Here is a 14,326-nt window from a genome sequence, read left to right as displayed (position 1 = left end):
AGCTCCATGAATACTGTTGATGTATATGAAACACACAGCAGAGATTAATTACCACCACAGCTTCACAGGTTAGTCTGAACTAACAAAGATGTTAGGTGTGATATTCAGTTTATCTGCAGCTCTCGTTCTGCAGGTGAAGAGGAAATCGTGCAACACAACAGCAGCCACACGCAGGACGAGCTGTTCCCTGTTATTGACCATCAGAGTGTCTGTTCTTTAAAGGAAACCCAATTATGTGTCAGATCTACGAAGGACCAACCCTTTTACATCACAAATATTGGAATGACAAAAAAAAAGAAAAAAAAGAGAGCAATAATGTCCCTTTTCTTCCCCTTCTCTCTCTAAAGTGGCTGAATTTAGTCACTGCCATTGTTCTGCCTCTGTGTCATTGTGCTGCTGAAACAGTATCTTTTCTCTATTAAATGAGAGAGATAAAGACTTCAATCCAAGACACATTTATATCTTCTCTCTAATTTACGGGAGGGGGGTGGGAGTGGTGGGGACAGTAATAAGAAGGCAGACAAAAAAAGCAAACTAGAAATTGAGCCACAAACAGCTGCTGTGCAAAAACTAAAAAGTCGTATTAAAAATATTCTTGAACCACGAGCAGCAGCAAGTTCAGGCGGCCACATGATTCACGTGAATTTTAGTTTGGACAGTGGTTTTTGGTGTAGATATGACAAATTAACACTTTAGGTTTAAAGGTAAAATTCAAACCTTAAAATAATCGGAGCAAATTAGATTTTAACCGTGTGCACTTTGCAGTCTGCAGTAAGTCCTGTAGCAGTGAGCGTTATGCTGGGTAAAAGAAGACAGAAAGGCCTACGTTTTGATACATAAGTGTGAAGGTTTGCAAAAACTTTGGAAAGTTTAAACAGCTCAAAAGTGAGATGGTCTAACATCTGAATATTCCTTCCAATAAACACTCATAAAATACCTTAAACTGGGATTTTACACAAATGATAAAAAGGTGACACGTTTGGCGACAGCCCAAAGTCTTACGACTCGTTTAAAGCTTAAATGGTGTTTTTACTGTGAAGCATTGCTGAGATATAGAGATACAAAAAGTCTGGATTTTCTCACAGCTTTTGCCAAGCTCCTATCGTTGAACATGTGGGATTGTTTAGCAAATGTTGTCAACATTGTATCTTGGATCGTTACTAAAGTCACAGCACACTGTTCTTGATCGTCTGAAGTGCTTTTAATGAACAGGCCTTTCCTAACAACCCGGGAACGAACCAAAAATTGTGACAGAAACAGAAAAATTAAGCGTAAGGGTGTTTTAATGCTTAAGCACTCACACCCTTAATAATAAGAAGGAAAACTTGTGAAAACAAGACATTTTACTCAGGCTCATTAATAATAAGAGGCGCTACAAGCAGAGGGAGAAAATCACCAAAAATCCTTACAGTTTTGAACAACGTGAATGTTTCCCACAAACAATTTAGTGATGATCACCCGCAGGTGGAGCACCGTTTGTTGTCTTTGGTGCCTCGTGGCTTAATGTTTATACACAGTTAAAAACTGCAGGGTTAAAAACAACTCAGTTTGTAACCAGTGCTGGGTCAAAATTAGAACCCTGTTTTTAGCAGGATTGGGTTATTAGCTTTCTACTCAGACATTTGACAAGAACAAAAGAACCAACGGATGTTATTTGAAGAATCCAAACTCACTCTCTAGTGCAAACTAAAGTAATTACCAAAGCCAACAAGTTTTTTTTTTCTTCCCCATCTTACCTTTACTTATTAAATCCTAAAGCAGCGGTCCAGTCAGGTTCAAAAAGGTGGACCCAACCACTGGCTCAAAGGTTTTGACCCTATATTTGTTTAAAACAATCAAACAGCTTTAACCCAGCAGTTGGGTTATCAAAATAACACAGCAGTTTTTATTGTGTACATGTCAAAGGATCTTGTGCTATCAAACCCTCTTTAGTCTTTGATATCCAATAAACCTTTGAAAGAAACCAAAAATGTCATTTATTTCAGCTTTTATTTGGCTGAAGATCAAAAAGGATAAACCTTTGTCGCACCATACTTGTTCCAGTTGGTGCAAAAACTAAAGACAGACAGAATGAAACAAACCTTACATAAAGACACACACACCTGCTGTTTGTTGTCTTTAGAGTAAGGTAACATGGTGGACACGTGGAACATGAGCTCATGGCCTTGATACACCGTGTAGATGGACTTAATCCCTGTAGTGTCATCTGCGGACACAAAACGTGAACAGAACACATTAAAGATGAACATATTTGAAGCCTTTGAACAATAAGCTGATGCCGATACGCTGTGACTGAAGGCGGCATTCTTACTCTTGGTGTCTAGCCCTCCGCGATAACCTGCCCATCCCTGCAGTGAGATGGTGTCACCCAGCAGACTGAGAAACTTGTCAAAGCTCTCACTCCCCATCTCTACAACAAAACAAAAAGCACATGACTTATGTTAGAGCACTGAAGAGATAGCTTCCAGCTTTGTGAGAAGTATTTCTTGCGTAGAGTTAGAATAAAACATCCGTCCCACTCTCTTTTTGTTTACAACAAGTACAAGTGACTAGCTTAGAATAACTGAAAATGGAAGAAAAACAACTTGGTTTCATCTACCTGCTAATAAAATCCACACATAGGCTCACAGAAATTTGTTTCCCGCTAATAAAAGACATATTGAACTGCAATTTGTGGAACTACTGAGAGTATCCTCACTCTAAACTGGTATAAATGGAGGCAGGATGGATGTGAACACATCCTATTTCATTTCTAAGGTTCTCCGTGTCAAGTCAGAATAAAATATTTATCTGCTTCTTATCTTAAATTAAGTGAGTACTACCACAAATGCATTTCATCACTCAAACCATTATAGCATGCCAATATTTATTTACCAAAGTACAGACATAATGCATGGAAATTCAGCCCACAGCTGCTTCCATGGAAACTCAATAAGAAGGAGCAGTCAGCTGCTGTGAAGCCAATCCATCCATCAACTGATCATAAATATTTGTGAGTTCCTCGATACAAGATGAAGTTTGGGTCGTTTGCTGCTCTATGTTTAGACAACGCCAAGGCAGAAAGACATTAGCAATAACCATGGAAAACCAGCTGTCACTGCCCATCAAACTCAGAGGATGAGTTTGGAGTCCATCACTGGATATTACTAAAGATCGATCACAAGTGTGTAACAGTTAAGAGAGTTGCTGATCCATCCAGGAGTGCAGTAAAACCACCTTAAGGTTAGACCAGGAAATCTTAAAGAACTTCCAAAAACCTAAAACCTTCAGGGTTGATTCAAATCGTCAGATATTAAAGTTAATTTCAGAGAAACAAACAAAATGAAATGGCTTGTTATTATAGTTTTTTTCTGAAAGGTTTTGTTTTCTATTCAAAACAAATAAGGCAGAAAGCCAACAGGAAGTTGATTCTAAATAAACCTCAAGACTGGAACAACATTCGGCAATAACAAACAAAGACATGCTTGGTAAAAGTCAAAATACACACCAACATAAACCTCTCATACTAAACGTCAACCATATCCTACGAAACTAGTTTCTTTTTTTCTTGTGAGTTGAAGAGTTTTCACTATTCTGCTAACAAGAGAAGAAGTCCAGTCGCTTTGTTTTAAAACTCTTAGGAACTGCCATGCCTCAGAGGACCAAAAATCTACACCAACAACTGTCGAGCACGGGGGAGGAGTAGTGATGCTATGGGACCTCTGCACACTAAATATAAACACAGACTTCTCAGTACGCCAAGGCTGTCCAAAGTCAAATGTGAGGCCATCTACTGCATGTCCGACAGCTGAAGAGTAATAAAATTGGATTATACAACAGGACAATGATGCAAATCTACAACAAAACAATTAAAAAAGAATTGACTCAAGGTGTTGCCCAACCTAATTATGGTCCAGACCTCTCACTGACTAAAATACAGCAGCAGGAACTTAAGAAGGCACATACAGGAAGTGTCCACAAATGTTTTAGAGCTGCTTTTTCACTAAACTGATGAGGTGATGAATGAAGTTTGTGCTGGGAGAGGTCTTTCTAGAAGCAATGAAATCAAAGGTGTACTGACTTTTTACCTACTGTTTTCAAATAAACACACACGAAGTGATATGTCCCGTGCTACTGCGGTTTGATTTGCTTCATTTAAAAAAAACTGCTTAAGACCAGATGATGGTTTAAAATATCCTTTGACTCACGTCACACATGAAACAAGGACAAAAAAACCCTACTAAGTCTACGTAACAATAGCAAGTTTGTATGTTGGATATCATATAACATATAAGGCATTAAATGTCTGAACAGTCATACTTTTAAAAATGTTATACTCTCTTCATGAGAAAACACTGAATTTGAACGGGGACAGAAGTAGGTGCAGAGATGGGTTTACCGTTGCTAAACATCTCATCGTCTGTGAGCTGCCCGTCTTTGGCAAACAGTACACCAAATTTAAAGTTGACAGAACCCTAGAACGTAATTAGGATGACAGGCAGGAAAGTAGTCAACAATAATATACTGTATATATGAACAGAAAAGTACATATAATTTGCATGATGTTACTTAAGATAAGTAAAATTGCTCTTAAGGGCAGGCAAAACAGCATTTAGTTCACTGATGTCATAAATGTTGATCAAATACAACTTTAACTGATCGTAAACAACAAAAACAAAATAATTCATATCAGCCAAACCCTTTAAAATCCTTGAAAATAAATCAGAATTGCTACAAATACCAACTGAAAACCAAGAAAAACTGCACTTTATCCGTTCACACCTCCTGTTCCTCCAACACCAGCAGGTCCTNGGGGGGGGGGGGGGGGGGAGAGAAAAGAAATAAAAACTGTCATTCTCACCAAGCAGAACTCCAGCTACAGGTGACACAGCCCCAGGACATTATATTTAGGTGTTGCTGATCAGGCTATGGCATGAAATGGACCTGTGCTCCGTCTGAATGGGAGCCGACGGATGCGCCGGTGTCATTCTCACCTTCTGAATGTCTGGATTGAGGATCTCCCTGGGGCCTTTCTCAAACCTGTCCATGTTCATGGCGCTGTAATCGAAGCAGGAAATGAAATATCGGAAGAGGAAAAAGAGAAGAGAAAAAGAGGGAGGCTTTAGATCCGATTGAAGATAAACGGCCCCCAGCCCAACGTGGAAAAATCAGAGCTGATAGAGGAGATTCCTCATCTAGTTTGCTCCATTTGTGCTCGTTTGAGTTTCGAGCAGTGACGCTACTCAGCCGGGGGACTTTATAATCTCTGATCTCCTCTGTCTGATATTCTGTTCCTGGTCTCTCACGACATCTGCTAGTGGATACAGAATCTCCTGGGTATAAATAACCGTGTCATCTACGATGCCAAGAAAATAAATGGAACATACAGTGTGAAACTCCAAACATTGCTAGGTTTTGAAGTATAACAGCCACGACGATGTTTAATGCAATCTAGTTGTCAAGTTTCTACATTTCGGTCTAAAACAACCAAACAGTTTACAACTAGAAGCAGTCAGAGCGCACAAACATCTACCAAGGCCACAGAGTGAATAAAACTTTTTTTAAAAGGGTTACCTGTGACCTTGACCTTTGACCTCATTAACCTTGAACTCAACAGGCATCATCTTCGACCCATGAGGTGTCTAGCTGTGCAGTTTGACATTCCTACATTACACTGCTGCAGAGTTAGATCACTAGGTCAGCTGTGATGTTGAAATTTGACCTCACATGAGCTTGAAATCAATCGTGATCACCCTTGACCAATACGGTGTCCAGCTGTGCAGTTAAACATTCCTTTTTGTACAGCTGCAGAATTAGAGCACGAGCAGATCTGTGACGTTGACCTTTGACCTTGAACTTTGACCAGATTGTGTTTGACGTTTCTTGAAAATGTCATGAAAACCCGTTGATTAGTTTAACTCACCACTGCTGTTCAGTGTTCTTCAGCTGAACACTTTAAACATTTACAATAAATAAGACGGCTGTTACCAGCTCCCCCGTGAGCAGGACAGGAAAAGCAGGTAAAGAAAATGGACGGCTGGATGAAGAAAGATGTTTGGTTGCTAAGATCGTTACTCTTTACTGACTCCGACTTCAGAGGCTAAAAATAGTCCCAATTTTTTTTTCCATTTCACCATATTTTTGTGAAATATGTAACATTTTTAGTAACATTTCTCTTCCCGCCTTTTGTCAACAAACAGAAAGAAATACGTTAAAGGAATGTGTTTAGTTTGTGCTTTGACACACATCCACTAATGTATTTAAAAAAAATTGAAAATAAAATCCTAACATGTATGGTTTGTTAGTTAACAAGGCTGCAGCTTAGGGACAAAAACAAAACATATGAATATGCCACAACGTGTCTTTAAAACATTATAACCAGATAGTGGTGACAACTTAACCTGAGCAGGAAAACTATTCGACTTTTCAGGTCATTGAAGAAAGCCTTCATCAAAACTTTAATAGGTTCACAAGGAACATAAAATTGGGTCAGGGTTAAGTGAAGAATTTTTAGTTTTATTTCTTGAACAAGCTAACACTGATGTGACTCCTAGCACCTGCCAACCACAGATTTGTATTTATTTATCTATAAAAACACAGACATTTATAAGTTGTTTCGTCTTTTTTTAAAAATATGGAGCCTACTTATTGATGCGAGCATATCTTGCACCTAAGCTGTACGATAAGGACTGTAAATAATACAGTGCACGGCAGTAAAAACACTTTAGCCTGTTGGTGCATGACCATGTGTTTCTGTTCCTGACGTCAGTAATATCCAGAAACATTACACTTCAGCTGCCGCCCAATTATTATTAATTTTCTTATACACATACTGGTTGAAAAAAATAAAAGAAATGGTTCCTTAAAGCTCCGAGCTGCATTTCTTACCTCAGGATGGACTTGACTGATAGTGTTTTGGTTGGGCTGTAGGGAAGGCTGATCTTCAACGTGCCCTGAGCGAGGAAGAACAAAAGAAAAACATAAAAACAAAAAAAAACCTGACGCCGTGAACGTCATTTGCATTTTATCTGAGGAGTCATTTATTCAAAACATGTATTTCTCTTTTTTTTTTTTTAAATGCCGCTCAAAACCGACTTTCAGTGCGCCGGGAAACAAATTCAGACCGCACACGTTTTCTTCGATTAGAGACGGAATAATTACAGAGCGACCCTGTTGTACAACAACAACGAAACAAACATCCTGTACCAGTCGGAGTCTGACAGAAACAAGACAAATCGATGCGATCGTGCGGCGGAGGTGCGCCGCCCTAATCAGGTTCCAGTCGAGGCTGGAGGCCAAAATTAGATCCAAGCTATCTTGGTCATGTAACTGAATCACTAAACAGCAAACACACATTAATGAACATGCATCTCGCACACGCCTACACACAGAGCGACTCAAATGAGTAACACAGTGCCTCAAGATAGAAGATTGTGCTTCTTCACGTAAAACAACAACAACAAAAAAAAAATCTCCAATTGTGTGCCAAGAAGAAAACACATTTTCAGGGTTTCTTGGCGTATTAGATTGCCAAAAGTTCCCGCGCCCCTTCTTAAATGATATGATCCTGTACTTGTAAGTTATTATTGTCACACTGTTGATGTGTTTACTGAGCCGAGTGCATCTTTCAGTCATCAGGCGAACAGATGGCGGACTGACCGACTTCCTCCAGAGGATGGCTCTGTACTGAGGAACCCGCTGGTTGTTCTGGTCCGAGAGCACCACTGACAGGAAGAAAGGGTTTTTCTCTGCATCTGTCCCCACGTAGTTCTGGTGGACTAATGGAAACAGAAGAGCACAGACAATAATAAACACGTATCCTCTCCTTTACTACATAAATCTTATATTTTTGTTATTATTTGCCATTTCTTCATGAAGATCCCTTCACACATTTGTGCCTGTTTCTCTTCAAATGACAGAGTAATTCACTTAGAATAAGTAAAAGAAACATTCATATCCAATTAAACACACGATTTCTGCCGCTTCTTTTTACGTCCTCGTCTGCAGGCTTGTCCTCCAATGTGTTTTTATTCTATGTCATTTTCTCCCTTTTCTGGGTTTCTCACTTTCTCCTGTTCTTTTCAGCTTTGATTATTGAAATCATTTTAATTTTGCAGACAATAACCTAAAGTTTAGTGTAGTGGTAGCTGCAACTGATCCCCAACGCATATTGGGGAGCGCTAACAGACGTCAGAAGGTTTTTTTTTTGCTTAAAAAATTAACTATTTGGTGTCAACTCTGTCTGTCTGTTAGCAAAATATGCCATGAACTACTAGATGGATTTTAATAAAAAAATCAGGAAGTAATCACTGGATGTACATCTACGGCTGATTAACTTTTTTTTGATTAACTTCAAGTGCTACTCACTGTGCGAGGTCTTTACCATTAACTGCTGGAGTCACTCCTGCTTGTCTGTTGGCAAAATATCTCAGAAAGCACTGGATGGATTGGAACGAAACTTTCAGAGAGTATTTACTGGTAGTAAGTCTACAGTCAGTTTACTTTTGGAGTCAACCCAATTCAAGATGGCTACCACAGCTAATCTACTTTAGCAAACTTGAAAAAGGCTTTAATACAGTCAGTTTCACAGCTATTTAGCTAACTTTCATGTGGTGGTAGCTGAGAGGCATTCACAACACATAATTTGATTGAGACATCTCCACAGCTCCACTGCCGTAATTTATTAATACGAGATGATCTCAGTTTATAACTCCGGCAGGAAAGGGCGGCCGAGCATTTTGTCCTTATTGCTGTCATTTATACTTTTAGGTAAGCTGCAACTACGATTGCGCAGGAGCCTGTATTTGCCCTAAAATCTGGACTTATTTTCAGTCAGGAAACAAGAAAAGGAGCAGTCCCAGTGAAGCCGTTTTATGGATGTAGGCTGCTTCAACACGCAGGAAGTGGCCACCAGTTCGTCGCGTGTTGCGCGGCGCAGTGAGCTCTGCTCAGGCTGCGAGACACAGATGGCTCAGCCGTGGTCCAAACGGGTCGAGCCAACTTTTCTCCAGACATGGCTCATTTTAAACTCCATATGCAGCAGCATCATTAGACTCTGGGCGGAGGAGAGGACTGATTTGTTGTTGGTTTTTTAGTTTGTTTTTCCTGTCTAACCTGCCTTCACGGGTGTCTCTGTCCATCCCAGGTTCAGTCGACCGCCTTCCTTCCGACTCACATAACGATGAAGAAACATGTTATGTTTTGTTGAGCCACTTGCATCGCCACCTACACCACGTCTGAGGACAGGCGGGCTGATAATGAGGACGCTGAAGTGAGGAGAGTCGGAGAGGTGAAGGGACAGGTGACAAAATGCACTTCTAGCTGTGAGCTTTACGCGCAGAGCTGGACATTCAAGACGAGTCCTAACAGCTTTTTCTTGTGTTCATCAGGTACGGTTTTCCCTCCACGGGGATCCTCCGGGGATGTTGTAAAAGATTAGAGTGTATTTGTGGCTCTCAGAAGGAATATGGTTGGCTCGCAGCAGATTCGAGTGATAAATGAAGAGTGGTGAATCAGTTCGACATGGCTGAACCTATAACGTACATGCTGTTCCTTCTATCTTTATTCAATTTCCTCTAAGTGTATATATTACATTTGATGTCTGTACGCTGTGAGCGCTGGAACAAAAAGCAAACTCCTTGTTCGTGCACACAAATGTGGCCAATAAAGGTGAGTCCCATGGACCAGGGAAGATGTTCGAGAGGGTGATTTATTTCTGACGTCTCTGTAAGCCGGCTCATCAGGTCCACCTCGGCCAGTTGTTCTCCATTTTAGACTACCTATGAGCGAGTGAGTGTGTGTGTGTGTGTGTGTGTGTGTGTGTGTGTGTCTGTGTGTGTGTGTGTGGGTTCTCAACAGAGCACAAAGCAGAGCCGCACTGACCTTTCCCCAAGAAGTATTTAAAGTACCATCTGGTGTGGTACTCCGGATTTTCCAGGTGGACGTCCGTTCTCCTCCACGTTCCTGGAGTGTAGTCTGAGGTCTGTTTGTGGCACACATACGGAGACACACACACACACACAACACGATGTCATTAGGATGGTCACAGTAGTGTTTTCTGTGGAAGACCTCTACGCAACGCAACACCCTCTGACTGTTTGTTCCTATCAAAGTTGTATCTTAATGTAAAAATAAAGAAACAGGAAGTAGGCCAGCTAAGAGCTATAAAGGCTTAAAGCTTGGTAAGAGCTGTTTTTTAAAAAAAATATATATAACTGAAATAACATCAAGACAAGACAAAAACAAGAGAGTAAATCACATTAGTGTGGGCAAACAATAAACCTTTTTTTTTAGCAGTATTTCTGGAAAGTCACTGAGATGAGACCGGTACTAAAACGCAGATGACACTGCAGGGAGAATATTAGATTATTGTTAGATTTCTACATTTTTATTTTAGGAAATCTGTGGATAGTGGATGTAAGTTGTTGTACATCCTTTTAGGTGTCACCATTATGAAATATTGTTAGTTCAGTGGTAGTGAGAAGGGAATACTTTATCTTTGTTAATGCATCAAAACCCATTACATAAAAATGTCTACAAACTCTATACAAATGTGCTCATTTACATCATTTTTTTGATATGGCGACCAACAGATGGTAAACAGTTTGTTACCAATGTTCATGAAATGCTTATTAAATTAACCAACTATGTTATTTCATATTATTTTAATTAACTGATATGTAACGATTTTTTGAAATAATCAGGAACAGCATATATAAATTCATACCTTAGCATGGAAATTATCAGTTTAAATTGCCGTTTAATAAATGTTAGTTAAAGGAATAGTTCAGATCTTTTGAAGTGGGAGTTCTGTGGAAAGGTTATGAACAATTAATATCTTACCTGTTGTAGACAGCTCTGTGAATGACCTCATTTTGGATAATAGAGTTTAATTTTGACTGGATAGAAAAGCTAACAGCCTGTCTGAGAGGGACTAAAACCAAAGTGAATTGCTGTTGTCTAAAAAAAAACCCTTTAATCTCAAAAATGTCCCAGTGGTTTTAATTCTGCATTATATGGGGATTTACATAGAATATTATTTGCAAACATAAATAGCAGCAGCAGCCACAAACTGTAGCACTTCTGGAACACTTTTAATAGAAATATGATAACATTTCTGCTGGATTAACAGTGGAATGTGAAACAGAGGACAGTGTGAATGTTTTATTTTTTTCCATTTATTTCTGGAAGAGGAAGTAAATAAGCCTAAATGTCAAAAGAATTAAATATGCAGTTAGTATGTCATTCAGTAAGATATGTAATCATGGAAAAATTGATGGATGGATGGATGGATGGATGGATGGATGGATGGACGGATGGACAGATGGATGGACGTAGGGACGGATGGACGGAGGGACGGACGTGTGCTTTGTTGTTTGTACCTCATCCAAAGAGCCGTTCTCCACCCTGAAGCGTCCCGCTCTGTGAATGGCCCCATCTGCATCACTGGAAATCAGCTGAGAGGGAGACAGAAAAACAGGTTTAAAATTAGACGTCTGATCAACCAGGGCTCGGGGCAAAACAGTACGAGAAGGGGGTCACAGATATATAGTTTCACGCACGACAATAGAGGAGCCGCAGCAGCCACACCCACACCACGTGACAACAACAGCATGGGCCCTGCTGCCCACCCACACCAGCAGCCCCTCCGCTGGAACAGATTAGCAACAACCATCCCATTAAGAGCTAGAGAGATGCAGCTAGAGCGCTGAGAGCTGAATGACTCTGCTGAAATATGCTGAGGAAGCCGAAATCAAGTTCTTAAGGCTTAAAGCAAAACACTAGCTAAAAGCCTAAAGAAGCAAAGGGCTTGTTAAAAGTTAAAAATGGCAAAACGATAACTGAAAGCAGCAAAAGGCTTGTTAAATGCTAAATGTAGCAAAAGGTTAGCTGAACACGATATGTAGCAAAAGACTAGCTAAAAGTAACAAAATTCTAGCTTGGTGCTAAAACTAGCATTAGGCTAGGTAACAGCTAAAAGTAGCAGAACAGTAGCTAAAAGCTAAAGGTGGCATAAGAAGACAAAAATAGAGCAAGCATTCTGAAGCAGATTTCAAAGAGAACATTTTTGATTGTTTTGAAGAGACCTCAGTGTATTTCAATGGGGGAACATATTTGTGAATAAAGTATCTTAAAAAGCATAAAAGTTGCAAAAATCTAAAGGCGCAGCACCCATCTCCTGAATCAGCTGAACGTTTTGATATATGAATGGCTAAAAATGCACAATAATTCAATGGCAAAAAAAAATTAAAAATTAAAAATGGAAAAATAAAAAACAAATAGGAGACCAACAGTGAGTGACGCAGCATTCACACAATTACTCAGGTCTCGCAATGAGCCCCTAATTTTGCGGTAAAACTCTCATTTTATCAGCCTAATTATCTGTTTCTTCTAGACTCTGTTACGGCCCTAAAGAGGGGACTTTGTGAGCGAAACTGGGCAGCTAATGGTCGTCTGAGGACTGAGGTCAACAGACGAGAACATAATGTGTGCATGTTCAGTGTTTGATCTCACAGAGGGTCTTATTCACATTCTCGCTGAGTGGCGTTGCCCATTTCTAGCCTCAGTGGGTAAAGAAATCAAAGTTAGGCATTTCAGGTCGCGGCTGACGTTTGTATTTATGGTTAATCAGGAAATAAGACGCTGAAAAATTTGACAGATTAAAGCATAGCTGGGAGTGTGTTTGCATGCTGTTAGCACTGATCCCAGTAACACCATCTGTCTTCCTGGAGAGCGAGAGGGAGAGAGAAATGATTCTTCTTCTTGGTTTTCTGTTTTTTGTTTTTTTTTTTTCAGATGAAATTACCCTGAAATTGATCATTTCCACTGACAGACTGGAACATGCATTAAATGTGCTGCACTGCAGGCCAAAGCAAGCGTTCCAGCTGTTTCTGGAAATGTCATTTCAAATTTGCATTTAACAGCATTTCGCCTGATGAATATGAGCATGGTTTCTGATGGCAAATAACTAACTAAATAAATAAATAAAAGAGTCTAAGACTGCTGATTTTTCTTGGCTTTCCTTTGCAAATGTTTATGTGGCCAAGTCATGGCACAATGCCTGACTGCATAATGCCCCTGAAATGTCTCTGCAGCCACAACTTGTTATTTTGTTGTGACTGGGTTTGCACAGCGTAAACAAACAAGACGCGGTATGTTAATTGGGCGGCTGGCAGATTTGTTGCCAGGTTCCAGTCTTCATGTTAGGCTAACTGGGGCATTTCGTGGCTGCATATTTAACATTTTATGGATGATCACCGCGGTGGAAGAGACCTCTTCTTCCAACTGTCTTCAAAAAGCTACTTTGCTGATTTCCAAAATTAGCAGCATATTTGAATGAATCCTGCTCCTGATGTCTATGAAACAACTAGAAATAGAGTTTTATTTTAGGCATGTGTCTATATCAAACAAAAACATGAACATCTCCTAAAAAACATATGTCTAAGTTTGTGTAGCTCTTTTAAAAACCTGTAAAACTTTCATCTGTTTCTCTTCTTGTCTGCATTTACTTTTCCACATCTTTTCCATTTTCCAGCATCATCTCCCTGATGTTGCCAGACAACAGACTCTCTCCTCCCTCATTGCTCCTCCTCTTCAAGTCTTTCTCTTTGCCCTTAGCTCTTTGACCCTCTTGACTGTCATTCTATATTTTGTCCCTGTCTCTGACAGAGAGCTCTGCTCAGACAGTACATAAAAAAAGCCATGCCCTGAACGTCCAGATGGCCCGAAATGGTCTAAATGACTTGATCAGTAAGAGGATGGAACGTGGAACTGGATAACAAACCAGACCCTTAGGAAGTAATACCAGCTGCCTATTAGAGCTGGCCAAACTTTTAACTGAAAATCACCGTTTCAATTTTCACAGTTTTAATAAATTATGATTCTTGTGGATGTGTTTTTCCTGGCTTTCAGTTCTACGCTTCGCACTTCTTCACTTTACAACAATCCCAGAGTCTACAACAGTCAAGTATATTAACACACAGCTAAACAAAAGCCTGCAGGTTCATTAATTAAGATGTTATGATTTAGTCAATGGTCAATGTATATATTAACATATATTAATACCCAGACACAGGGATGTAAAGCGGAAGTTGAAGCCAAAATGGGTCAAACGCCCCCTGTAGGCTGTCTGCAGTACAACTTTAAGTCCATGTAAATGAATGGTACTAAGAATAACCACACCTAAGAGTTATTCTATTGATTTACGTATTTCTCAATTTCCTATCCAAGAAAGTCCAAGAAAGGCAGCTTGTTGTCGTCAGCATCAACAAGCTGCCTTTCTTGGACTGTCTGGTGCACATGGTAGGAGAGGACAGTCTCAACATTGAAGTCTACAGGAAACCAACCC

At 39.9% G+C, this 14,326-nt stretch overlaps 1 protein-coding gene across 9 annotated transcripts in view; it reads right to left on the bottom strand.

The window, feature by feature from the left end:
- Positions 1–14,326, bottom strand: part of garnl3 (GTPase activating Rap/RanGAP domain like 3) — an 84,349-nt gene that overhangs the window by 21,035 nt on the left and 48,988 nt on the right. For 8 of the 9 annotated variants that reach the window (XM_017407790.3, XM_025004075.2, XM_017407787.3 and 5 more), the window contains 9 exons: positions 11,361–11,435; positions 9,862–9,961; positions 7,639–7,757; positions 6,868–6,932; positions 4,974–5,037; positions 4,762–4,788; positions 4,379–4,454; positions 2,312–2,410; positions 2,103–2,206 (listed from right to left, as the gene is read on the bottom strand). In XM_017407790.3, the coding sequence (XP_017263279.1) occupies positions 2,103–2,206; positions 2,312–2,410; positions 4,379–4,454; positions 4,762–4,788; positions 4,974–5,037; positions 6,868–6,932; positions 7,639–7,757; positions 9,862–9,961; positions 11,361–11,435 (729 nt within the window). Of the gene's footprint in view, positions 1–2,102; positions 2,207–2,311; positions 2,411–4,378; positions 4,455–4,746; positions 4,789–4,973; positions 5,038–6,867; positions 6,933–7,638; positions 7,758–9,861; positions 9,962–11,360; positions 11,436–14,326 lie in introns of those variants that run through there. The other variant, XM_037979425.1, reaches the window with a different exon arrangement.

The sequence above is a fragment of the Kryptolebias marmoratus genome, linkage group LG14 (genome assembly GCF_001649575.2).
Source record: "Kryptolebias marmoratus isolate JLee-2015 linkage group LG14, ASM164957v2, whole genome shotgun sequence".
Lineage (NCBI taxonomy): Eukaryota > Metazoa > Chordata > Actinopteri > Cyprinodontiformes > Rivulidae > Kryptolebias > Kryptolebias marmoratus.
The sequence above is the reverse complement of the archived record's forward strand: the minus strand, read 5'-3'. Positions and strand labels throughout refer to the sequence as shown.